The 25,741-nt window shown below is 42.4% G+C and overlaps 1 protein-coding gene across 3 annotated transcripts in view; it reads left to right on the plus strand.

The window, feature by feature from the left end:
- Positions 1-551: 551 nt before the first annotated feature.
- The window catches only part of SNX25 (sorting nexin 25), a 113,058-nt gene continuing 87,868 nt past the window's right edge, over positions 552-25,741 (plus strand). The window contains exons 1-2 of one of the 3 annotated variants that reach the window (XM_036250356.1): positions 8,496-8,603; positions 14,928-15,022. In XM_036250356.1, the coding sequence (XP_036106249.1) occupies positions 15,011-15,022 (12 nt within the window). In that variant the 5' untranslated portion in view covers positions 8,496-8,603; positions 14,928-15,010. Of the gene's footprint in view, positions 930-8,495; positions 8,604-14,927; positions 15,023-25,741 lie in introns of those variants that run through there. The other 2 variants (XM_036250355.1, XM_036250357.1) reach the window with 2 other exon arrangements.

Genomic DNA, 25,741 nt, shown 5'->3' on the forward strand with positions numbered 1-25,741 from the left:
GGAATTACAAATGCTTCTGACACCTGCAGCAAAATTTTCCATTAACAGACGGTGTCCTGCGGGGACGGGGAGGCCCAGAACCGAGCGGTTTTCGCAGCCATTGGTCGCGCCCCCTTCCCTGGTGGGGCGGTGGCGGGTCAGACCCCTCCCCCTTGCCCGGAGGGCGGGCACCTCGCAGCTGTCACTCAGGGGCCGCGGTCGCTCTCCGCCCCCCAGCCTGACTCGCACTTCAGGCCGCCCCCACCCCGCCCCGCCCCGCCTCGGGCTTCGGCGGCTTAAGTCACAACGCCGCCGGTCTACCTGGGCGCGCCCGGCGGCAGCTGCGGGCCGGCGCCGGCGGCGGCGCTGAGGGTGCCGGGAGGAGCTCGGCGGCGTCGGTCGGAGCCGTTCCCTCGGTGGGCTGTCCGAGGGCATGAGCGCCGACTCCCTCTGCCTCCGGAGCGGCGGCGGCGGCGAGGGCAGGAGGCGCCGCGCAGAGGCCACGGTCCAGGGCAGCGCCGGGGGACAGCGGGGCGGGAGATGTGCCTGTCCTTAGCGGCACAGGAAGCAGCATGCACCCCGATGCCACCGACAGCCGCGGCGCCGGCCTCAGCGCCGCGCCGGCCGTGGGCGCTCCGGGCGAGCGGCGGCCGGAGCCCCGGGAGGACGCGGCGGCCCCCAGGGGCCCTGGCGGCAGGAGCTGGCGGGTGCCAGTGGCGGTGGCCGCGCTCGCCGCCCTGTCCCTGTCCTACCTGGGGCCCGGCTGCTGGCAGGGGGCAGGAGGCGCGAGGCCGTGCACCGTCCTGTTCAGGCTCAGCCTCTACCTGGTCTGCGCCGCGGCCGCCTTCCTGCTGGGCACCCTTTTCTCCCTCGTCTGCCGGAGCCGGCGAGCCCCGCCGCCCGACTTCGCCGCCGCCTGGAGACGGCTGGCCGCCTGCCGCGGGCCGGGGGTAAGTACCGGCCTCCCCTCGCCTCGCGCCCGGCCCTCCCCGCTTCCGGTGCCCGCCGCCCGCCCTGGGGATGCGGTGGTCGCGGCAGGGCCCGTCCTCTCCGGCCCGGCCCCCGCCCGGGAGCTGGAAGTCGGTCGCCCCCGTGCGGCTCAGGGCTCCGGGGCGGCCGAGCGGCACGGCGTTCGGAGGTGCAGTCGCTCCACGGCCATCCTCGGTGCCAGCGGTGCCGGCCGAGTAGCCTCCCGGTCCCCGATGCTGCTGTGCAGCTGGTGCGTGGAAGGAGGCGCTGCCCGCGGTGTTGGGCGTTCTAGTTGGTCCGCTAACCGTAACTTCAGGACCCTTTGCTCGGCCCAGAGGGACAACTTGGCTCGGGTCGCGCACCCAGCCCCTCGCACCCAAGCCCGTGTGCCCCTCGTACCACGACCCCCTGTCCCCACCATGCTGAGAAGTAACGCAATCCCGGCTAGTTTCTGTGATTTTGGGGGGGGGGGTGCCAGAATCACTGTAATGTGCGACGAAAGAAAGGCTGTCGTCGGAGAGGTGGGGGACAGTAGGGCGGAGCTTAGGGAATATGGGAAAGAACAGTATTCTCAACGAGCTTTTCTCTTAGTGCCAGACCTCTGCTTTCTCTGCCACGCAGCGTCCAGCTCATACCCTTAAGTGAAATCGATTCTATCGTAGCCTGACACTCACTTCCCCACTGAATGGTACTATCGTTACACAAGCTGTCCATGCACTTTGGGGTAGTGACTCAATTCCGTTAGAATATTTCTTAGAGGAGGGACCATGACCCCCTGGGTTTTGTATTTGCTTGTGATGCGATCTGCTTTACTCCTTTGAAAAAAACCATCACTGCTCTTCACCAAAACTACCCATTCCTGAGTCTGAACGCAGCGCTGAGATAATGGCCGAAGGGTGGTAGGTGAGACAGCCAGGCATGCTCACTCGGAAAGTTGATCAACAATTCAGTGTGTTAAGGAGGAGGAACTTCTGTTTTCATAAGTCTCAGAGATTAGTTATATGAATTTTTCTTAACTTTCACTTTGCCCATTGTTTTATGTCCAATTTACCAAGAGTTGGTGAGCAGGTGTATTTTTCCTCTTGCTTTTTCTACAATGATAGCAAACAAAACAAAACAAAAAAACGACCCAAGGTTTTACTGGTTGGTTTGTTGATCACTGCTCAATTATAAATGATGATGTAATTCTTTGGAGTATTGTAGGAAGTATAATTCAGTATATATTTATTGAGTATTTTGTACAAGCCAGGTATTATTCTGGAAGCTGGGGTTGAATCAACAAGAAACACAAACGGCCAGCTCTCTAGAAATTATATTCTTATAGGGGAATCAGACAATAAACAAACAAATGAAATACTTTTGGAATTGATAAGTGCTATGAAACAAAAAATGCTTAAGAATTAAGTGGTTAAGGTGCCTGGTAATTGTGGACAGAAAGTTTAGAAGGTGAGGTCAAGGTCAAAGCCATATAGTATTGCAGTCCACCTCTGAGGGCCTGGAAGCCTCATGTTGTGGGTTATCACCCTGTTACCTGGAAAGCACATTCTTCCCTACATCCCAGCTCACTTGCACTTCAGGATTAGTAAAATTTGGATAATCCAGGAAGATGGTTTAGTAGAGCCATTAGACAATAGTACATAAAGGTGACCATAAATGAAGCCGCATATGTAATCTCTCATGTATACTACCTGGAGATTTCAGGTAATAGAAGAGGTGAAGTATAATTTAAGGAAAGTAGATTATTGGTCAGCCTTTTAGAACTTGGATTTTTATAATTGCCTTAAATAAGAAAATAAGTACATTGGGAAATTTGCTTTCTAAGTTTTATGTTACTTAGAATTGAAATGCCTATTATAAGTAATTTTTTTTTATAATACCAGTACCTTTGGTTGTGCTGTATTTCTAATAATATGTGTTTTAAGAGTTTAGAAAAAATGTTTTCTTCTTTATGAATGGAAGCATAAGCATGTGGTGTAGTATAAAATATCTGCAGTTCTGTGGGTGTTGGAGCTGGACCACGCAGGTCATCTAACATATGTGGAGGCGGAGACTGCTTAGCACCGAACCAAATGGTGCCTCTGAAGATACAGTGACTACTATGGAAATTTTAATTCGGCATGAAGAAAAGAATCCTTATTTATTCTTATACATTTCGATTAATCTAGTGTCAGCTAGGCATGTCAGACACTGGGATCTGTCCATCCCTCCTTCCTTCCCTCTTTTCTTCCTTGTTTTTTTTCTTTCTTGACTTTCTTCTGTAGAGGGAAAAAATGCATACATTCTTAAAAGTAGGCAGCTAGAGAAGCCTAAACTAAAAGGGAAAAGGTATTTTCGCATCAGGGAGTGTTTAAATGCTTCTCCATGACTCACAGTGTAGCTGTGGCTGTAAACTCCATGTGGTTAGGACCCATGATTGACACCTTTTGTTATCCCTTGCATCAGTAGGAACTCACGAAGTGTTTGCTGATGATATTGAGAAAAACTATGTCTGTTTTAAGACACTAATGTAGTATTTTTTCCCTCCAATTAATCTAGAATCTATTGGGCATCTCTGATGTGCAAGGATTTTGCTTTTACTTGGGTGGGAATCACTGTTTTTTGTTAAAATAATTTTTGTTAAAATAATTTTTAAAATAATTTTTTATTTTCAATTACAGTTGGCATACAATATTATATTAGTTTCAGGTGCATAACCCAGTGATTGCACCTATATAACTTACTAGACTACCCTGATAAATCTAGTACCCATCTGACAACCACACATACTTATTACAATATTACTAACTATATACCCTGTGTAGTTTACATCCCCATTACTGTTCTGTAACTACCAATTTGTACTTCTTGATCCCTTCACCTTTTTCACCCATCCTCCCAACTCCCCTTCTGTCTTTCACCTAGTCTCCCAATCTTCCTCCCCTCTGTCAACCATAAGTTCTGTCTCTGTGTCTAGAAGTCTATTTCAGTTTTGTTTATTTTGTTCCTTAGATTCCACATATCAGTGAAATCACATGGTATTTTTCTTTCTCTGACTGACTTAACTGAGTATAATACCCTCTAGGTTTATCCATGCTGTTAGAAATGGTAAGATTTCATTCTTTTTAAAAAAAAAAAAATGTTTTATTGATTTTTTTAGAGAGGAAGGGAGGGAGAGAGAGAGAGAAACATCAATGAAAGAGAAACATCTTTCTGCTGCCTCCTGCATGTCTCCTACTGGGGATGGAGCCTGCAGCCCTGGCATGTGTCCTGACTGGGAATTGAACTGGGACCGCTCAGTCCATGGGACGATGCTCAATTCACTGAGCCACACTGGCCAGCAAGATTTTATTCTTTTTTTTATGGCCAAATAATATTCAGTTGTGTATATATGTACCACAGCTTTTTTATCCACTCGTCTGTTGATGGGCACTTAGGGTTGCTTCCATAGCTTAGCTATTGTAAATCACACTGCAATGAACATAGGCAGGCCTATATTCTTTTGGGTTAGTATTTTAGGTTTCTTCAGATAAATCCCCAGAAGTGGAATCACTGGGTCATAAGGCAGATTCATTTTTAATATTTTGAGGAAACTACATACTGTTTTCCATAGTGGTTGCACTGTCTGCAGGATGGGAATCACTATTGGTTAAAGTAGTAAAAATAATTTTCATCTCAGGTAGAAATAACATCCAGTGGTATTTTCAGACACTAAGGAAACTTTTGTGTAAAGTCAGGAAGGTTGATGCTAAAGTCTTGACAGTTTATATCTGGGCCTCCCTTTAGAAACACTTGGTTGCAGACCAGCAGACTGGAGCTATGATGCCCTGGGGCTGGCCTTCTCCTCCTGTGGTAGTTGCCGGTCCAGCTTTGCGGAGTAGGCTGCCATAGTCGAAGGTTGTAGTTTGGTCTTGTATCAGGCCAGCTGACTCACCTGGACCAAGAGCCTACACAGTTCACTAGCTGCTGTTAATTGACTCTAGGCAGCAGCAAGAGAAATATGGCGAAAGTGAATCAGTAGTTTAGAAAATTTATTTTTATTACTGAACCAGCAAATCAGAGTGCATCTTCATATAATGGAAAAAAGTTACATGCTAATAGCATATGGGAAACTAAAGTCTACTGCCATGTAAAGAAAACAGTGATGAAAGACCTCAAAGTTTAGGCAGGGAAGTTCAGGAAGTTCATCAAATCTAATTAATAAGCATTTACTGAATATCTGTTATATATTTGCTATCCTGATCATTTTTTTGCCTGGTTAGTTGCTGAGTGCCTTCCAGGGACATAGTAAGCTCTTAGTAGATAGATTCTGCCTGAATGAATGGATTATTGTTTGAGATGAGAACAAATTTAAGTATCTCATTGACATTTTTAGATTTGAGATTTCAACTACAGTTTTCTAGAGAATGGTCAGAGCCTTGTCATAGGTGTAAATGAGAGCTTGGATAATTGCTTTCTGTAAGTGCATGGCAATATTTTTAGTGTTGGAAGGATTCAGAGATGAACAAGATACTCCCTGTGGGAGCCTTCTCAGGCTGAGGAGATTGGGCTGGTAGAGAAGACTGTACGGGAGGGCAGATGTTTATAGAGATAGTAACAACATCCACACAACAATCCTTGGCTGTGCGTGGCTTGAGTAGGACTTCTAGAATTCCTAAATGACTTCTTTTACTAATACAAAAGTTCTTTGAGTAAAACAAAGTTAATTTAGTTACTTGAGAGAAATAGGAATTAGATAGACTATACATAGCCTCTTTGTAACTTTCCGTTATTATGCTAATGTGATAAACTAATCCTCAGTTGTTCAATAATGGATAATAGCATAGTACACTTACTGTCTTCAGAATATTTGTTTGAATTTTAACTAGGAGATTTAGGTCAGGGTGGCTAGTGGGAAAAATATTAGGATCTTATATAACTCTTGCTGTGGTGTAAGGATTATTTAACCTTAAATTCATACTAGTTATAATATTTAAATGTAATTTTTTACATAAGTTATATAATCACATGGTTTTAAAAAAATCAAAACATATAGAAGGGTGTACAGTGAAAAAATCTTCCATATAGCCACTATTAATTAATAGGTCCTGTTTATTCTTCCATATATATATTATGCTTATATGAGCAAATGCAAATATGTATTCAAAACAAGTTTTTGATGCCTATAATCTCTTGATATATAAACAGTGATTACATACAAAGGGAGAATTATTTTCTGTGTCTTTGTTATGAAAGAACTATTTTTTAAGGTTACTAAACATAAGATGAAGTTATGTATGAATAGTGATAACTTCAAAGTAGAAAGATACAGTACATGGTTAAACCTAGAATATACAAAAAGCTAATCAAAACCAGCATATGTATCCTAAGAAAGGAAGAAAGTGTGTATTTGAATTAGCAAAACTGTCTGAAGGAAGCAATATGTACTTTAATAATTTGTACAAAAATAAAACAAAATAAACCAAGCAAACTGTTGTAGAGATGCAGTACATGTACCATTTAGGATTTGAGTTGCTGGTGAGTATATGAGAAGACTCACAGGAGCTAGGATTGGGAAGGTAGTTTTGGCCAGGTCCTGGAGCCCTTAGCTGAGAGTATAATTGGTGTTTGTTTAGTCTGTAGGTATGGCAGCTATTGACATTTTCCAAGCACCAGAGTGATAGCATCAGGACTGGGCTTTAGAAATGTTCAACAGAAACGTGTTTGGGATGGACTTAAGAAGAGAAATATCCTGCAGTTGTATTGATAAAAAGTGAGAGTTAATGATGGGATGGAACAAGAGGCAATAAATTCAAGAGTGAGTGAGATTTTTCCTTGATGTTAATTATTAGTTATCATTACAGATAGGTTTAAGAATCTTTTCAAGAGTGTCCTAACATTATCTTTATTTATTTATTTTGTTTTATTTATTTTTTGTTAGAGGAAGAGAGAGAGAGAGAGAGAGAGAGAGAGAGAGAGAAACATCGATGTAAAGGGACATATCAAGTGGCTGCCACCTGCACTACCAACCAGGTCCTGGGACAAACTGCAACCGAGGTACGTGCCCTTAGCGGGAACCGAACCCGGGCCTCTCTGGACTGCAGGCCGACGCTCTAACCGCTGAGCCGAACCGGCCAGGGCAACATTGTCTTTAAACAAATACAGTCCCAAACCAAAGAGTCCTACTGTTTATTCACAAATGTGAAGATTGAAGTCTCCAAACTTTAAAATTCTGTGTGGAGCTTTTATTTCTAACACTCTTGAGTCTTCAGCTGCTTTAGTCTTGGGTGCATGCTATGATATCACCCTAGTAACTGAACGTTGCCTTCTTAAAAATATCTTAGGTTTTATTTCCCAACCTTATCATTTGGGGGGGGAGGGGGTAGGTGCCCTAGATTCCCTAAAATGTGTGAGTTCTTATAGGCAGAATATCACACAGCATTGTAGTAAAAAGGTGACTCAGCAAGTTTGATGCTGAGGGTTTAGGTTTTAGAAAAGAAATAGTGTCTGTGGAAGGCTGTCAGTATTAAAATGATGGCATACAAAGTTGCTGGGTGTTTTTTTTTTTTTTTTGGTTCAGATAGAGTGGGGAGGGAGAGAGAGAGAGAGAGAGAGAAACATCGACGTGAAAGGGACACATCAAGTGGTCGCCACCTACAAGACCCAACCAGGGCCGGGGACAAACCGCAACCGAGGTACATGCCCTTAGCGGGAACCGAACCCGGGTCTCTCTGGACCGCAGGCCGACGCTCTACCACTGAGCCAAACTGGCCAGGGCTGTTTTTTGTTTTGTTTTGTGTTTTTAATTGCAGCTTTGCTTTTGAAAGAAAAAACTATTACAAACTTGGAACTTATATTTTTACCCTTCACTGTTAGGTCACTTTCCAAACTGCGGTTGGTTGGTTGGGTGATGAGGGGTAGATAGGCAGCTAGCTGTTCCCTAGGGGATCTCTTCCTGGATACCCTGAGGGCCAGCGCCTGGGTCTAGTTACTCATTTACACCACTTCCTTTAGTCCTGGGGTGTGTGCTTATATAGATTCTCCAAATGCACTGGAGCTTTTCAGAAAGGTTAGAGGGTTTGGTTATATTTTGGTGGGCTTGTCAGCTCAGGTGCTACTTTGGGAGAATGTAGTTAGGAGTGTGAGGTGTGTCTGCTCTGTCCGAGGCTGGCCAGTGCTTATCAGTTCCCCTAGATGCTGATCAGTCCTGGTACATTTGCCAGCCCTCCTGGGGTTTCCATGGATGAATAGCCACAAGCTGGATGTAAGGAGCAATGAGCATGGTGACTCCAAGTAAAATGCCTCTGAGGTAAAGGGAAATGGAATGAATTGTGCACTTTTAGGATAAAACACATGAACTTATTTAGGTCACTGGGATCTACTTAATAAGCTTTCAAATTTAGTGTAGAATATACCTCTTGGAAAACTAGATAAATTTTCACACATAACTCATTTGTAAATTCAAACCTGAATTTCTTTCTTTTTTGAAAAATTTTATTTATTGATTTCAGAGAGAGGAGGGGGGGGCGAGAGAAACACTGAATTGTTGTTCCACTTATTTATGCATTTATTATCTATTGGTTGCTTCTAGTATGTGCCCTGACTGGGGATGGAACCTGCAACCTTGATGAATTGGGATGACACTCTAACCAACTATCTGGCCAGGGCTTCAAACCTGAATTTCTCTCCCACCTGCATGAGTGAGTTTACATTAATAGTAGTAAGTAAAATTTTATAGGTGTTTGCTCGTCTGCTCATGCAGAACCTCATTCAACAGTTTCCCTATCTCAACCCCTCCACCTCCATTTCTGTGAGTCCACAGGCCGTGTCTCAAGTATTTGTGAATAAGCTCACTTACATTTTTCCATTTTTGGTGCCTGCAAACACTTGAGAGACCCTGCTCTGCTGAAACGGTAGCCAGTGTGTGAAAAAGTCCATTTCTTGTTGGTTTACTCGTGTCTTAGTTCCCTGAAGCTGAATATCAAGGAGGTCTTAGTCCTTTTGCCTGTTTTCTGAGTCAAAGCCACAGCATGTGCTTTATAGAAGCTGGAAATGTAGCCCTGTTTCTCTTATTCAGCATGCTTTAAAAAATTTTTTTTTTCTTTACCTTGTTATAGAAGCAGTGGGGCTTATGCATCTTGTTTACATCTCCGAGTAAGATAGCACCTTCCTTTTTGTTTGTGGTTCCTCTCTCCACCTGCCTGGGAGTTGTCCCTGAGGTCATAGGGTTTTCTCTCCTTGCTCCAAAGCATTCTCTAGTCTCTAGCCTTGAGCTTATACACGCAATCCACCTCCCAAAATGTCTCTTCTTCCTGTGCAAGTTAGCTCATGCAGATACACACCTCAGGGCTGCACGCAGGCTCTGCCAGCTTGTTAGACATGAAATTAACATCTTAAATAATCCAGAAATGTCAATGTTATTCCTGAGGCAGTTAATTTTATCCCCCACCCCCCTCTTATTTTTCCTGTTTCACTAAACCTTTCTGAGGTTTTGACCCCTACATAAGCTCAGAAAGTTGCTTTGTTTTCTATATTTGAATTTAGATCATTCTTTTAATCTCATTTTTTAAATTATGTCACTGGTAGGCAGTCTCACCCTTGAGCCCCCTACAATAACCATCTCTACACTGAGGAGTAGATATTTATTCCTCAGGCTCAGATCTCTTTTTGGGCCTCAGACTCATTTATTCAACTGCTTAACTTGACATTTCCACTTGGCACTCACAGTGGTGCCTGAAATTCAACAAGTCCAGGTGTCCCCATCCTTCTTCTGATCATCATCCCCATCTCTCTTCCATTGTTCTTTTTTTTTTTTTTTAATCCTCACCCAAGGATATTTTCTCAAATATCTTCAGATAGAGTGGGAGGGGGAAAGAGAGAGAGAGAGAGATATCAATGTGAGAGAGACACATCGACTTGTTGCCTCCTGCACAGCCCAGACCAGGGCCAGGGATGAACTGCAACTAAGGTGTGTGCCCTTGGCCAAAATTGAACCTATGACTGTTTGGTCCGGGAGCCGATGCTCTAACCGCTGAGCCAAACCAGCCAGGGCCTCTCCCATTGTTCTTTATGTCAGTGACTAGTTCCTCTGAAAGTCCAGTCCCACCACCAGAAGCCTTGACATCTCCTTCTTCTCACTCCCCTTATGGAGTACATCACCAAGTCTTGTCATTTTACCTCTTGTGTATCTTGCATTCATCCACTTCTCCTTTTCTTTTTTTTTTTTATCCTCACCCGAGGATATTTTTCCATTTTTTGTTCAGGTAGAGTGGGAGGGAGAGAGAGGAACAGAGAGAGAGAGAAAGAAACATCGATGTGAAAGGGACACATCGAGTGGCTGCCACCCGCACAACCAACCAGGGCCGGGGACAAACTGCAACCGAGGTACATGCCCTTAGCGGGAACCGAACCCGGGTCTCTCAGGACCGCAGGCCGACACTCTAACCGCTGAGCCAAACCGGCCAGGGCCACTTCTCCTTTTTTTAATTCCTCACCTAAGGATATGGTTTTTTGTTTGTTTGTTTTTATTTTTTAAATCTTTATTGTTGAATGTAAAATGTATTACAGATGTTCCACATTTTTCCCCCATTGACCCCCTCCTCCCCACTCCCGCCCCCCTCCCACCCTTTCCCACACTGTTGTCTGTGTCCATTGGTTATGCATATAAGTTCTTTGGTTTATTTCTTCCCACCCCCCAACCCCTTTCCCTTTGAGGTTTCAGTCTAGCAATGAATTTGTACTTCTTAATCCCTTCACCTTTTTCACCCATTCCCCCAACCCCCCTCCCATCTGGCAACCAACAAAATGTTCTCTGTATCTATGAGAATGTTTATGTTCTGTCTATTCATTTTGTTTGTAGATTCCATTGTCGATAGATATGTATTCATTGCCATTTTGTTTGTTCATATATTTTATCTTTTTCTTCAAAAAGACCCTTCATCATTTCATATAATAATGGTTTGGTAGTGATGAATTTCTTTAACTTTTTCTTGTCTGGGCAACTCTTTATATGGCCATCGATTCTAAATGATAGCTTTGAAGGATAGAGTAATCTTGGTTGTAGGTTCTTTTCATCACTCTGAATATTTCTTGCCACTCCCTTCTGGCCTTCAAACTTTCTTTTGAGAAAGCAGCTGACAGCCTTATGGGAACTCCCTTGTAGGTAACTAGATGCCTTTCTCTTGCTGCTTTTAAGATTCTCTCTTTGTCTTGAATCTTTTGCATTTTGATGATGATGTGTCTTGGTGTGGGCCTCTTGGGATTCATCTTGTTTGGGACTCTGTGTGCTTCCTGGACTTGTATGTCTGTTTCCTTCACCAAGTTAGGAAAGTTTTCTGCCATTATTGTTTCAAACAGGTTTTCCATTTCTTGTTCTCGCTCTTCTCCTTCTGGCACCCCCAAGATGCGAATGTTGGCACGCTTGAAGTTGTCCCAGAGGCTCCTTACACTATCCTCATTTTTTTGGATTCTTTTTTCTTTCTGCTGTTCTGATTGGGCGTTTTTTGCTTCCTTATATTCCAGATCGATGGTTTGCTTCTTGGATTTACGTACTCTACTATTGAATCTGTGTACATTATTCTTTATTTCACTTAATGCCTCCTTCAATTCTGACTATGCATCCATCATTTCTGACTGGTCCTTTTTTATGCTCCTGAGGCCCTCACTAAGTTCACTGAGGTTCTCACTGAGTTCATTGAGTATCCTTATAAGCAGTATTTTGAACTCAGCATCTGTTAGGTTGCTTATCTCCATTTCGCTTCGTTCTTTTCTTGGGGTTTTGTTCTGTTCTTTCATTTGGGACCTGTTTCTTTGTCTCCTCATTTTGGCTGCCTCCCTGTGTTTGTTTCAGCGTATTACTTAACGAGAGGTATGGGGCTATCTGAGACCAGATGCTGCTCGTTTGAAAGAATTTAGGAAAAACCTGAAGCAGGATCCAAGACAGGCCAATCCTATGGTTAAGCAAGTGGCAACAGCTTGGGTGGGCCTGAAAGTTGGGTGGGGCGGGGCGGGGCCTCAGGGAATCACCAGGGCGGGGCTTCCAGTGTGAGCCAGGTTGCCAGAGTCCCAGATATGGCTACTGTCTGCCGCCCCAGGGAAGGGCTCACCAAAGGAACAAAGGCCTCTGACTGCACATTCCCGAGAAAGCCTCCTCTCCAGCCCTCGCTCCAGTGCCAAACAGCTCAGTTCTTCCCTGTATGTCTCTGGTGCCCCTCGAGCTGCCTCCCCTCCAAGCTTAGAGGGTGAGAGTCCGATAAGTCCGTGCACGGGCCCTTTAAGGAGCTGCCTGGGGCTCCAGCCGCCTCAGCCTCCCTGAGCCTCAGTTCCTGCTGGTTTTCCAGCCAGAAGTGATGGGGATTCTCTTCCTGGCACTGGAACCCTGAGCGGGGCACCTGGTGTGGGACGGGGACTCCTCAGTCCTCAGGAAGGACCTTCCCAGCCGAGGTGTCCTCCTGATTTTTATCCTCCACATGAGGGTGTGGGACCAGCCCATCTCTCCACCGGCCCTCGCGCCTCCGCCCCTACCAGTCTGGATGTGGCTGCTGCTTTAATTCCATAGTTGTAGGACTTCCATTCAGGATGATTTCAGGCGGTTTTGAATGATAGTTGTTCTGTAGTTTAGTTGTAACTTTGATGTGGTTGTGGGAGGATGCGATACCGCATTTACCTACACCACCATCTTTACCAGAAGTCCAGGATATGTTTTTTTTTTATTTTTTCCAAATTGATTTTTATAGAGAGAGGAAGGGAGGAGGGGGAGAGAGAGAGAGAGAGAGAGAGAGAGAGAGAGAGATATCAGTGTGAGAAACAGATCAGTTGCCTCCCATACGTTTCCAGACTGGGGTTTGAACCTACAACTTGGGTATGTACCCTGATCAGGAATCGAATCTACCACCTTTTGGTGTACAGGATGATGCTCTAACCAACTGAGCCACCTGGCCAGGGCTTATCCACTTTTTTCTACCTTTTGTGCTTGGTCCCAACTACCATCATCTCACTTAGATGACTGCAATAGTCTCTCAACTGGTCTCTCTGCCTCCTTATTGGCTCCTCCTTCAATTAATTTTTAAAAACTGCAGACCCAATCAGATCCCTCTTTAGCAACATGTTTTATTAAAACCTATCAGGAGCTTTCTGTTCTTCCTAGTTCTTCAGCCTAATCTCCTGTCATAACTACCTTCATTCCTTGTACTTTATCCTCAGTCCTCAAAGTGCCAAGCTTCCTCTGTGAGCAGATTCTTTGCCTGTTGCTTCCTCTGCCTGCAGAAGCCCACTGCCTCCTTACCTAGTTCATTTGCAGAGAAGCTGTTTTCCATCTGTACATATTCTCGTAGCACCATATACCTTTCCTTCAGTGTACTGACCACAGTTGTAACTTTAGTCTCACTTGGATGATTCTTTGTCTTTCTTTTTCATTAACCCTTGAACTCCATGAAGGCAGAAACTCCACTTGATATCTTTAACACTTAGCATGATTTAGTAGGTAAGCAGTAAATATTTTTTGAGTGAATAACTGGGAATCAATAGGCCATATGCATTAAGAGCATGGTTTTGGCCTGGCTGGTGTGGCTCAGTGAATTGAGTATTGTTCCACCAACTGAGAGGTCCTGATTTGATTACCGGTCAGGGCACATGCCTGGGTTGTGTGTTTGATCCTTAGTACCGGGTGGGCTGGAGGAAGCCAATTGATATTTCTCTCTCACATGGATGTTTTTATCTCTCTCTACAATAAAAAAAAAAAAGAGCATGGTTTTGGAGTCACAAGTTGTCTGAATATAAATCCTGACTCTGCCCTAGTAACTCTGTTATGGGCAACTTGCTTAAGATTTCTAGGCCTCAGTCTCCTTATCTGAAAAATGGAGATAGTACATACCTTCAAGGGTTGTTTGGAACAATGTCATAGTATTTAAAAATACAAATACTTAGTATTTATAAAAGTGCTTTGAATATAGAAAGTGTTAAATGATAGATTTTATACTTTTACTTTTAAAAAACTTTTATTATAAAATTAAAAAATACAGACTCAGAAAGTCACACAAAGTAAATGTATAGTTAGATGAATGATTATAAAGAGAATACCTTGTAACTTTCCCAGACTACAATGTCAGCCCCTCCCATTCTACATAAGTAACTCCACCTTGACTTTATAGTAATCCATCATGTCATTATAATTTTATCACTCAAACATGTGCATCTGTGGACATGATTGTTTATTCTTGTCCATTAAAAAAATGTTTCCCCTCTGTCCTTTTCTTTTTCTTTTTATTTATCTGTTCAAGAACCTGGAGCATTTGTCCTAGAGCATGTTCTATCATCTGAATTTTGCTGATTGCATTTGAATGATGCAGCTCAGCATGATCCTCTCTCCTTTGCATGTCCTGCAAATTGGCAGCTGCATCTAGCGATCAAACTTGTGTCTGATTCCTTTGGTAGGACTATGCAGGTGGTGGTTTCATTGGGAAGCACATTCTATTTGATTGTCTTTGTTATATTAGTAGCTGTTGATGCTCAATACTTAAATCCATTATTTGTTGGGGTTGACGAAATAGTGATGTTTAATTGTCATTTTTTCCCATTTATTTTTATATACTTGTTAAAGAGAGACATTTTTCCCTCATTTACTATTTGGTTACACAGTGCTACATTTCATATAAAAGCAGAATAAATGCTAGATTCTTTCTCATTATCAATGTCCAAGATAATGAATAAGTTCCCCATCATCCTCGGAAAGTGACCAATTAGTTGTGTGTGTTAAAAAAATATTATGAACTCAGGGTTTTAACATATTCTATGGGTTTCAGTCGGTTGTAATTATTATCTTTGAAGCTTATATAATACCATCTTTGGCCATTTGGGAACCCTTTCAAGAGGGCTTCTGAGTCCTTTTGATATGACCCTCCTAGTCTTTGAGAGGTTTCTTGTATCAGGTATAACAAGATATTTCAGTTTCATCTTGAGCATTCATAGTTCTGCTCACACCTGGAATTAGCCATTTCTCCAAGAAGAGCCCTGATTTCTTTTCATAGGAAATGGTGTTTCAAGAACTCATCCTGCCTCATCTCTGAGCAGCACAGCCACACCCAGACCCAGCTGTTAACATGAACGAGCCATGTTCTGTAGGGTGAGTGACTGTTTGGTGTCCTTAGAATTGTCTTGGTTTTAGCACTGAAAGTTCTGCGTCCCAGGGGAAGAAAAATAGCTCATTCTATTTTGATTGCCAGCTTATTTTGTTAATGGGGGGAGTAAAGGGTGAACATCTGTAATTCTCTCAACAATAAAGATGAAAAAGAGAGAACTCATTCTAGTTCTCTTTGTTCTTGGTTTGATCATTGTTTCTTGGCCTTTTCTTTGGAGAGATGTGGAATAAAAATATCTGTCTTTTGCAGATCACAATCACCCAGTAGTTAAATTTTTATACTCTCTGTGTTTTCTTAAAGGCAAATAACACTTATTTTGAATAGTGCTTTGTAATCAGGTTAGGCATTTGCTTATCAGAGTCTATTCTGGTATTGTTAATAGGCCTCAGTTTGACTCATTTTACTCCAATCTGTGCCTGTGAATACAGTGGATAAGTATATGTACTACAGGAGTCCTACTGTGACTGTCATAAAGTGAAGCCTTAGTAACTATTATAGCTAAACTTGATATTTATTGCACTCACTGTGTGCAGGTGCATAGGCGTACTGCCCAATTTAATTTTTATATCTACCATGTAAGGTTGGGACTGTTAATCTCATTTGGCAGATGGGAAAACTGAGGTTTAGAGAAGCTAAAAATGTGTCCAGGGTACATAGCAAAGGGAAGAACTAAGAATTAAACCCAGGTCTCTCTTACTCTGGAGCTTGAGCTGTTACCAGAAAGGGACTGGGTCCAGAGCAGGTCTGCCGTGGGCCAACCTGTAGTGTGTGGGTTCTTTACTTCGTGCAGGAAGAATTCACAATACAAGTCCAGGTGATTTTGAGAGTACGCTTACTAAAGCTGGGGTCAGTGAAACAAGGAAAGGCTCATTATAGAAGAAGCAGTAGGACAAAGACTAGGCGTGGCTGCTTTGGCTCATCAGAAATGTTATGGGAAAGAAGTGAACCAAGATGGGGCTGCTGTCAGCTCACTGGAGAGTCAGGGAAAGGGGGACCTTGGGGACAGGTTGAGGAGGTTAGCCCTGGATGAGTTGCCACTGCTCATGGATTAGGAGATGCATACCTGTGGGGGAAGTAGAGGGGGAAGGAAAAGGTGCAGACATACTCCTCGGAAGGAGAGTACACCCTGGGTCCTTCATCTTGATGGTTTCAAAGGCTGGGAGTTCATGGGAGGTCTTAAGGAAGGATCAAAATAGAATATTCTTCAGCTTTTCCAGGTGTATTCTTTCTGCTCAATAAACATTTATTGAGGGGAGGAGAGGAAAAGTCTAGGTTAATTCCAGGTTTCTGGCTTGGATGGTTGAATGGACACAGGTCCCTTTTGTGCAGGTTTGTGATGGTGGAAGACAATGAAGTAAGTTTTGGCCATGTCGATGTTGAGATGTTAACTCTGAAATTTGAGGGATAGACCAGATCGAAACTAGTAGATTTGTTGGAGGGGAGTGTATATGTATTAAAATTGAGGCTGGATGTGACTGCCAAGGATAGCCTGGAATGGTTGAAAAGTAGTGAGCTGGTGTTTGTGCAAGGAACTACTTGGTAGCACACGTAGGCATCTTGCAGTGCCAACCTGCGGTAAAGGAGGGGATGGTGGCAGTCCTGGCACCCCGGCCATCTGTGGCAGCTGCCCGATTCTTGCAGGCCTCTGATTCTTGCAGGAGGGTCTATGGTGCCATGAGGGGGTTTATGATGTCCACCTGGGCCAACTCTCATGGCCTGCCAGGGTCATCACAGCACAATGAACTACAAGCAGAAACTACTTGGAGTGAGGGGGAGCATCGCAAGGGAGCAAATGCTTCAGATCTCTGGTTGCAGTCCAATTTATTTGCAAAGTGGTTCCCTAGGTTACATGGTGTTTTAGGTAATTAAGTCCTTGAGATTGCCTCATTGCTTACTATGCAACCAAGCCCAGCATATTTCCTGTCTCACTGTTTTCAGAGGAGCTACATCAAAACAAACTCATTCATGCCTGAGCATATCGCCCATTGTCTCTTTCGGGTGGCATTTCAACCCATTTTCATGCATACCTTATCTATTCACATGCATACTTTGATCCTTGGCTGGCCAGGCTGCAAGAATGCATACCTCAAGATTACATTTTGTTCATCCACCAAACCCCTAACCCTACACACCTGTGTGTCATCCTTGAGTAAAGGTGTTTAGGTGTCGAGAATGCTCTTTCATGGGTCACTATGGAGTCTGCTGCTTTCTAATGAATACATGCAACAATCATGAGTTTTGGAAGCCCAGCCAGGGGCAGTGCCCGTTCACAGAGATTCACCACTAACCTGGTAGACTGAAAGCCTAAGGTTACTCCTGTTGGAGAAGCGCTGTTGAGATGCTGGGATGCCTAGGTAATGAATGGTTCCTTTTACTTCAGGCCCAGGCCATGACAAGAGCCACAGCCCTTCTCTGGCTACTATGGATTTTGCTTATACAAAGAATGCTCTCTAGCTGGTGTTGGGCAGATCCTAGGAACTTAATCTTTCCTGCATTAGCCAGTGTGAGCAGCTGTCAACTTACTTGAGAAGAAAACTGCCTAGAAATTTGGGGGCACTTAAATATCAATTTGCTCTCACTTCTTTATTTTGTCTTAAATAAGTACTTGGTTTTATGAAAAGGATTCCAATAAAATATATTAAAACAAAAAACAAACAAACCAAAAAAAAGGCAGCGAGCCGAAGGGTAGGCAGAGGGGAGCCTGCTGAGAGTGAGGGAAAAACATTCAGAGACAGTGAACAGAAGAGAAAAGCCCAGAGAAGCCAAGAGAAGCAGGGACTAGATGGCCAGTGGTGTCAGGTGGAGCCAAGAGGTCCAGAAGGAGGACCAAGACGTGTCTCCTGGCTCTGACAGCTCGGAGGGCTTAGAGACCTGTGCTGTTGTTGTTCGGGGAGGTAAGGGTGGACATGGGGACAGATATGGTATTCTCCTGGGTGAAGAGCTTAGTGGGAGGTGAGGAAGCAGAGGCAGCATGTGGGCTAGGCTCAGGTAGCTTGGCTGAGAAAGAAAGAGAAGGCAGCATTTACAGGATGGTGTGTTGTGTGTGTTTGGGGAATTTTGTTTTTGTTAAGGGGACGGATTTAAGCACATTTCTGGATTAAAGGGAAATCTTGTAAAGTAGAGAGGGAGGGAAAATCTCTGAGACAGAGTATGGTTAGTAGCACAGTGTGCAGGTTGACCACATCTGAGCACAGGTGGAGGGTTTGGGCTTGAGACTAACGCAAAAGGTAAAAATGGGAGCAGATGGAGAGAACTGTGTGGCAGGTTGGCAGGGAATGAAGATGTTTCATGCTGGGTCACCTCAAATTTCTTGGTAAGTGGGAGGCAAAACTAATTGCTGTTGGTGAGGAGAAGGACATGTGCAAAGACTAATTTTAAGAGAGGTGGTAAAGGTTTGGGAAAAAGTTATTGCAGAGAATAACAGCAAAAACATTTATTGAGCCTTTACTGTGTACCAGGCCCTATACTAGGTACTTTATATTCTCATTTAATCCTCACAGTGATCTCATGAGATAGTTTTTATTATCCCCATTTTATGGAACAGGCAACAGTTTTAAAGAGGTAAAGTGACTTGCCAAAGGTGACAGAGGTAATGAATGAGAGCTCCAGGCTTTTTCTGACCCGGGAGCCAACCCTCTTAATGTTTGTACTCTCCTGCACACAAAGGAGAGGAAGTACAGCAAAGATAAGTGGGTGGATTGTTCTAGAGTTAAGGACAGGAGGTGGGTTGGAGGTCTGGAGAATGTAGTGACACCCATTGGCATGGATGTGATAGTTTTGTAGGAGGAGCATTCAGTTCCTGCCTGAGGTGAGGCCATAAAGTAGACAGGCTGTGGGCATGGTAGATAAGGTCAGGGCATAGGTGTCAAGTAAGCCAAGGAGAAACTGAGGCCAGGAGGGAGCTGAGGGCTTACAGAAAAGGGAGGGTCAAAGGGATTGGAGGTCTAATTTTCATGCCCAAACCTGTGGTGTGGCCATGAGAATGAGGGAACCAAAGTGGAGTGGAGATGAGGGTCGTTGGAGCTGAGGTCAAGGTACATGTGGATGTGATCTGCCCTGATGTTCCACATTGTTCATCTTCTTCTTCTCTCGATTGAAGGAATTGCTCCAGAAGGTCTCTGGCATTGGCCAGAGGAGGAAGATTGCAGTGTACACTACGAAATTGGAGGGAGCGGGAGAGGTGGGGTGGGTAGAGTGGGGCTGCTCTCTCTTGACTGTTTGCACAAGGCCGGGTCATTCAGGTCATTTGCTTGTAACTGTACTCAGGGGCAGTTTTACCTATTAAATGCAGTAGAAATTAGGTATCAGGAAATAGAATGGTTGTTTTTCTTTAGAGGAGTATGTTAAGCCAAGTTAAATTTCCAAGAATTGTTTTATTCAGTGCTTGTACGTAGTGTAGAGCATAGACCATTCCAAGAATATAGAGATTTTTGATTCAAGCACAATATTTAAAACAACCTCTCATTAATTTAATTGACATTTCTTGTCTTTTAAAGTAATTAGTGATTTGGTAATATCATTGTGGAATAGAAATTCTATACAGAAAGAATTCATACTACCTCCTTGCTTTATGAGAATACAAATGAAACATTATAATCATCAATCATTTCAGTTAACTAACCAAAGTTGAAGTTAAGAACGAGTCTTTTGTAATTCTGCTCTCAATTTATGTAAAATGATTGCAGTAGCCTGGCCCAGTGGCTCAGTTGGTTGAGCATCATCCTGTACACCAAAAGGTCACAGGTTTGATTCCTGGTCAGGGCACATACCCAGGTTGGGGGTGCCAACCCCGGTCAGGGAACATACAGGAATCAACCAATTGATGTTTCTTTCACACATTGATGTCTCTCTCTCCCCGTCTCTCACTTCATCACTCTCCCCATTCCTCTTTCTAGAAAGCGGTTAGAGCGTCGGCCTGTGGTCCAGAGAGACCCGGGTTCAGTTCCCACTAAGGGCACGTACCTCGGTTGCAGTTTGTCCCTGGCCCTGGTTGGTCATGTGGGTGGCAGCCACTCGATGTGTCCCTTTCACGTCAATCTCTCTCTCTCTCTCTCTCTCTCTCTCTCTCTCCCTCTCCCTCTCCCTCTCCCTCTCCCTCTCCCTCTCCCTCTCCCTCTCCCTCTCCCTCTCTTTCTCCCTCTCTCCCTCTCTCCGTCTCTCCCTCTCTCTCCCTCCCACTCTATCTGAACAAAAAAATGGAAAAATGTCCTCGGGTGAGGATAAAAAATATATATATATATCCTTGGGTGAGGATTAAAGGAAAAAAAGCTATTAAAAATATCATGATACTCTTAGATACTCTTATATTAAGATATATCTTCTGAATAATAAAATACTTCTCACTTTTTTTTAGAGGGGTCATAGTTTGTCATGACAACCACTTAACAGTGTTTCTAGTTGTGGTCTAAGGGTCCATAAGCGTTGAGGAATTTTTGTTAAAAATATTGTACGTAACACCCTGGCTGGGTAGCTCACTTGGTTAGAGCATAGTTCTCATGCGCCAAGGTTGTGGGTTCCATCCCTGGTCAGGACACATGCAAGAATCAACCAATGAATGCATAAGTAAGTAGAGCAACACATTTGTGTTTCTCTCTCTTTCCCTCTCCCCCCTTTCTCTTTCTCTCTCCCTCCTCTTCCCCCTCTTCTTTCCACTCTCTCTAAAAAAAATATCGTCGGGTGAGGATTAACAACAACAAAAAAGGATCAACCAATGAATGCGTAAATAAGTGGAACAACTAATCAATGCCCCTCCCCCCAAAAAAAGAAATCAATTAATTAAAAAATACTGTACTAATTCCAAAGACACATTTTAATCTTTCTGAATTACAACTCTTGGGGGATAGGATCTAGAAATATGCATTTGAAGAAATTTCCTAAGTGATTCTTGAAAAGTGAATAATGTGGTTTCAAGCAATGCATTGGGACTTCCTGATGTCAACAAAGGACCACTTTTAGTATTCTCTGTGTTTATATACCTATGTGATTAAGTATGTACTTTTCTGTTCTCTCTACTTAGAGGTAGATGTCTGCTGCACATGCCTATCTTTAATACCATGTTTCTCCAGGGGGAAGGTTTTATTCTTTGAATTTCAACACATCTATGTTAGATAGAAATGGTAGAAATAATTTTTATGCTGTAGCTCTAATCTGGGGAAGATAAGTTACTCATCAGTTAGAAGGGGTCTAAAAGTCACTGCTTTGTCCGGCTGGTGTGGCTCAGTGGTTGAGTGTCAACCCATGCACCAGGGGGTCGCCAGTTCGATTCCTCGTCGGGACACATGCCCAGGTTGTGGGCCAAATCCCCAGTGGGGGGCATGCAGGAGGCGGCCAATCGATGTTCTCTCTCATTGATGTTTCTATCTCTCTCTCCCTCTCCCTTCCTTTCTCTCTAAAATAAAAAAAATAAAAAAAAAATGTTTTTAAATAAATAAAAAAATAAAAGTCACTGCTTTGAGTTGATTCAATGGAATTTTGCTTTCAATTCTATGCAACTAGTATTTTTATAGGAACAGTTCATCTCATGCAACTCAATATCATGTGTGTTATCTGGGCTACTCTGCCCGGAGCTCAACTTTTTGCTTCAAGAGAATTACGGAAATAGAGATACCACTGACTTGAATTAGCAATGTGGTATTTTTCTAACCAGATACTAAATATTTTATCACCAGTTTTTATTTAAAAGCCAGTCAGCATATTAATTAGGAATGGTATTATGGTATTCCATGACAGTAATGGAGTATAAAAAACAGTAATTGCTTTCATTACTCAAGATTTCTATGAAAAAGCCATTCTATCTGACTCTTCTAGTTGTTGAGTTGCATGAAAACTTTGAAGCAGGGGCAGCCACGCTGGCTCCTTCATCATTTATATTCAGTGGTGTCATTGAGAACTCATGAAATGAGAATTATTTTTGTAATATATTTCGATATGTTTGAACTTCAAAACTCTTCTGAAATGATCTCATGGATTGACTGTGTATTTGAATAACCTTTCTTCCATGACCTGGGCTGGAGAGCAAAATGTAGAGAAGATACCAGCATAGGAAGAATAGAATTCTGAAGCATGCTTCCTGCAGTGATATGGCTCATCAGTTACTCGATTATGAGCTTCCATCAAGAATAGAGTGAGCCCCTTGAGCATAGAGAATGTGTTTTATTCACCGTTGTGTCTCTAGTACTCAACTAAGTGGCAGACACACACAGTCCCCAGTAAATGTTAATGATTGTATGAATTCATGGAAATGTGATTCATATTATGGGAATCTGAGCTTTCCCGTATGAACTCGAAATTACAATCAAAGCCAGTGATAAAATGGTTACAGAATTTTATTTAAACAAACTTTTCAGGAATGCAAAAAGCTAATGCCAGTTTTCAATTACCTTTTCTAATCCAATTTGCTTTTCTTCTTTCTTCTCTTCAAGCCCTAGTATACTTGCCAATATAGGCAAATGCTGTCCCTCAGTGTACTTTCAAGTGTAGATTATAATTTCAGTTTCCAAATCTATATCTGATTTGAAATGTACTTCAATTTCTCTTATAATCAAGTGGAGTTTGTTTTCTAAGAATCTTAACAATTTGAGTCCTTGAAATTAGAAATAAAACACATTTTTCTTCCCGTGAGTCTAATTCTTCCAATTGAATGGAAAAGCAATCTTAAATATATTAACCTATATCAAAATCTACCTCTGTTGATCAGTTAATAGCGATTTTGCTTGTGCATTAATATTCATTTTTCTCTTAGAAATGAGATTAGAAACCAAGAAACATTACTAAAGGAATCTGCTCGTGACAGTAAAATGTGAAAGGTCATAGTACTAACCACATGTAATATAACTATAATCATTCTTTGGGAAGGAAATTAACATTGTAAAAAATTTAGACTATGCCTTTTGGAACCATAAGAACAACTCATATTTGTAAACTGCTATATAATTTTTGAAGTACTTTTACATGCATTATCCTTCTGGAAATGCATAATAATCTTTTAATATAAGTAGGGCAGAAATTGCTTAAATTGAAGTGAATCTCAGGAAGTTGGACATGTTTGTTATTTCTCAACAAGAAAATGAGAAAGAATCAACTACAGCCTATTATTGGGGGAGGTCTTGAGCGCTTTTGCCACTATAATGTGCTGTCACACGCTTTTGCCATAGTAATAACGGGGCTTGTGCCCCTGTTGAGAGAAAAGCCCTGATTTCATACCTCTTTCATAGGATCCAGTCTCAGGATCTATCCTGAGAGATAGTCATCTTTTATTGTAGAAATGTAAACAGAACTTTGATTCCTACATTTGATGCCTGCAGGCAGGGTTGACCTTTAGCCTGAACACAATTCTTTGATAAATGGTGTAATAAGCTACAGAAGCTACTGATGCTCTGATCTATCATTCATCTTTGCCAAGTTCATTTGAGGTAAAATCATGTTAGAGATTTATACTTCTGGAGGCCACCTTGGCTTGACTTTGTTGCCTAAGCATCTCTCAGGCCAGAGAAGGCCCAGACCTGCCCCTGCCTGTTGTGTCCATCGTTCCTTTTCTTATCTGGAAATACCCTGTAATGTTTGGCTTTTAAGGTTCATAGTTTAGGGTTGGTTGAAGAGGCTGAAAGGGGATTTTTCCTGGTCATGTTTGTATAGTTTGTACTTCAGAACATCTCCTGTACCCCCCACCCTCCCACCTTCAGTTTCTTCTTAGCTGACAGAATGTCCTTGAAGCACAACACATTTCTTGAGGCACAAAGTCCTCTGAGTGAAGTGAAAGCCCAAATCCAACAATAGATTTCATAGATACTCTTAGTATTTTTTAGAACATTCTTGGTAGTACTTTCATAGAAATGAAAACAGTTTTCATTTATAATAGGCAAAGATTGTGGGCACAAATCTTTAATAAAGAGAATAGTTAAATTATGGTCTATGCCATTCAGAACAATAGACTCCAAATCTTATATTGCATAAAAGATGCTTATTATATAATATTGAGTGTAAAAAGCCAGATGCAGAACCTTGTAAATACTGTGATCCTAATTTCTTTAGAAAAGTATGAAAATGAAAAAGTACCAATAATTTGTATTTATTAATGTGTTGCCAGGCATTATTGTGCTTTATGTGAAGTAACTCAATTAATGCTTATAACTCTAAGAGGTATCTACTATTGTTATCTTTATTTTACAGATGAGGAAGTCGAGGTTGAGAAAAGTAAGATGCCCAAAGTTACGCAGTGAGTGTTGGAGTCATCAAGTAGGAGGAAATACACCAAAATAACAGTAGTGATTTTCTCAGGATGTAACTATTATAGATCAGTTTAACTTTTTTCTCACTGGATTATCTGTTTAGTAGAAGAGGATATAACTCAGGAACAGCCAGATGGAAGAGATGTATAGGGCAAGGTATGGGGAAGGTGCATGGAGCTTCCACGCCCTCCAAGCATGCCACTCTTCAGATGCTCTTTGAGCGCCGTGCTTTTGGGGTTTTATGGAGGCTTCATTAAATTCATGATTAATTGAAACATTGGCCATTGGAGATTTCAGTTTAATTTTTTATATTTATAATATAGAATGTGTCTCTTTTTAAAAATTTTTTTCTTTATTGATTTTAGAGAGAGAGGAAGGGAAAGGGAGAGAGATAGAAACATTGATGAGAGAGAACATTGATTGGCCACTTTCTGCATGCCTCCCACTGGGGATTTAGCCCACAACTTGGTCATGTGCCCTGACCAGGACAATGGTGACCTCTTGATGCAGGGGTCAATGCTCAACCACTGAGTCAAACACTGGCTGGGCTCTCTCTGTTCTTTATATAATTGGAAATAGCATTTGAAAAATAAATGAAAGCATCTTTGGAATCTAGAATAAACAATATGAGAACATTTGTAGGTTTCAATTTTAAAGAATAGCTTCTCTTTCTTATGTCTAAAATAGAAGTTATACTTGATGAAGAGGGGGGAAGTTGTAAATACCTCTACTTTCTATCAGTACAGTCTCCCTCAATGATGACTGCTCAGTATGTGTGTTTGACAATTTTCTTTTGTTAAGGAAAACAGTCTTTTTTTAGGTCATGATTAAACATTATAGAGCACAATCCAGGAAAATGGCTTCTGATCAAGCCAGGTTTTGTTTGAATACTTCACCAGTAATAGAAAGTATAAAGGCACATACACAGTAAAACATCTTCAGGATATGAACACTTTTCTGTAGGAAATGTGTAGCCTCACAGGCAAAAATATTTCAAGAACAAAATGTTCTATTATATTGTGTCCTACTCTGGTTGCTTAACTTTTCAGCCCTTCTTTCTTGCTTTCATTTCCACCATTCCTTTCCCGTTGGAAAATCCATCAGCCATCCAACCAACCAATCCCACCAATTTGTTGCAAGTAATAACATTTCGAATTTTATTAGAGATAATAGCTGTATGTGGCAGTATGTGGCAGCATTCTGCTTAGTGCTTCCCATGAGCTAGCAATTACAGACTAGATGCCCATCGTTTGAATATAGCTTGTGGTTTGGCCCAAACAGTGTAAGCAGTGTTTGGAATAATAATGAATTACTTGGAGATATCATCTGAAATTCTTGATTTCCATTCTTTGTTGGAAAGAATTGGAACACCTAGCTGTACAACAGTAATAACCCTCTTAATTCATTTATATTCCTTTACCAGGCTCCTGTTACCTTTTTTCTCTTCTGGACCCCTGAATTAGCTATTTTATTTAA

Source organism: Molossus molossus, unplaced genomic scaffold (assembly GCF_014108415.1).
Source record: "Molossus molossus isolate mMolMol1 unplaced genomic scaffold, mMolMol1.p scaffold_m16_p_9, whole genome shotgun sequence".
NCBI classification, from domain to species: Eukaryota; Metazoa; Chordata; class Mammalia; order Chiroptera; family Molossidae; genus Molossus; species Molossus molossus.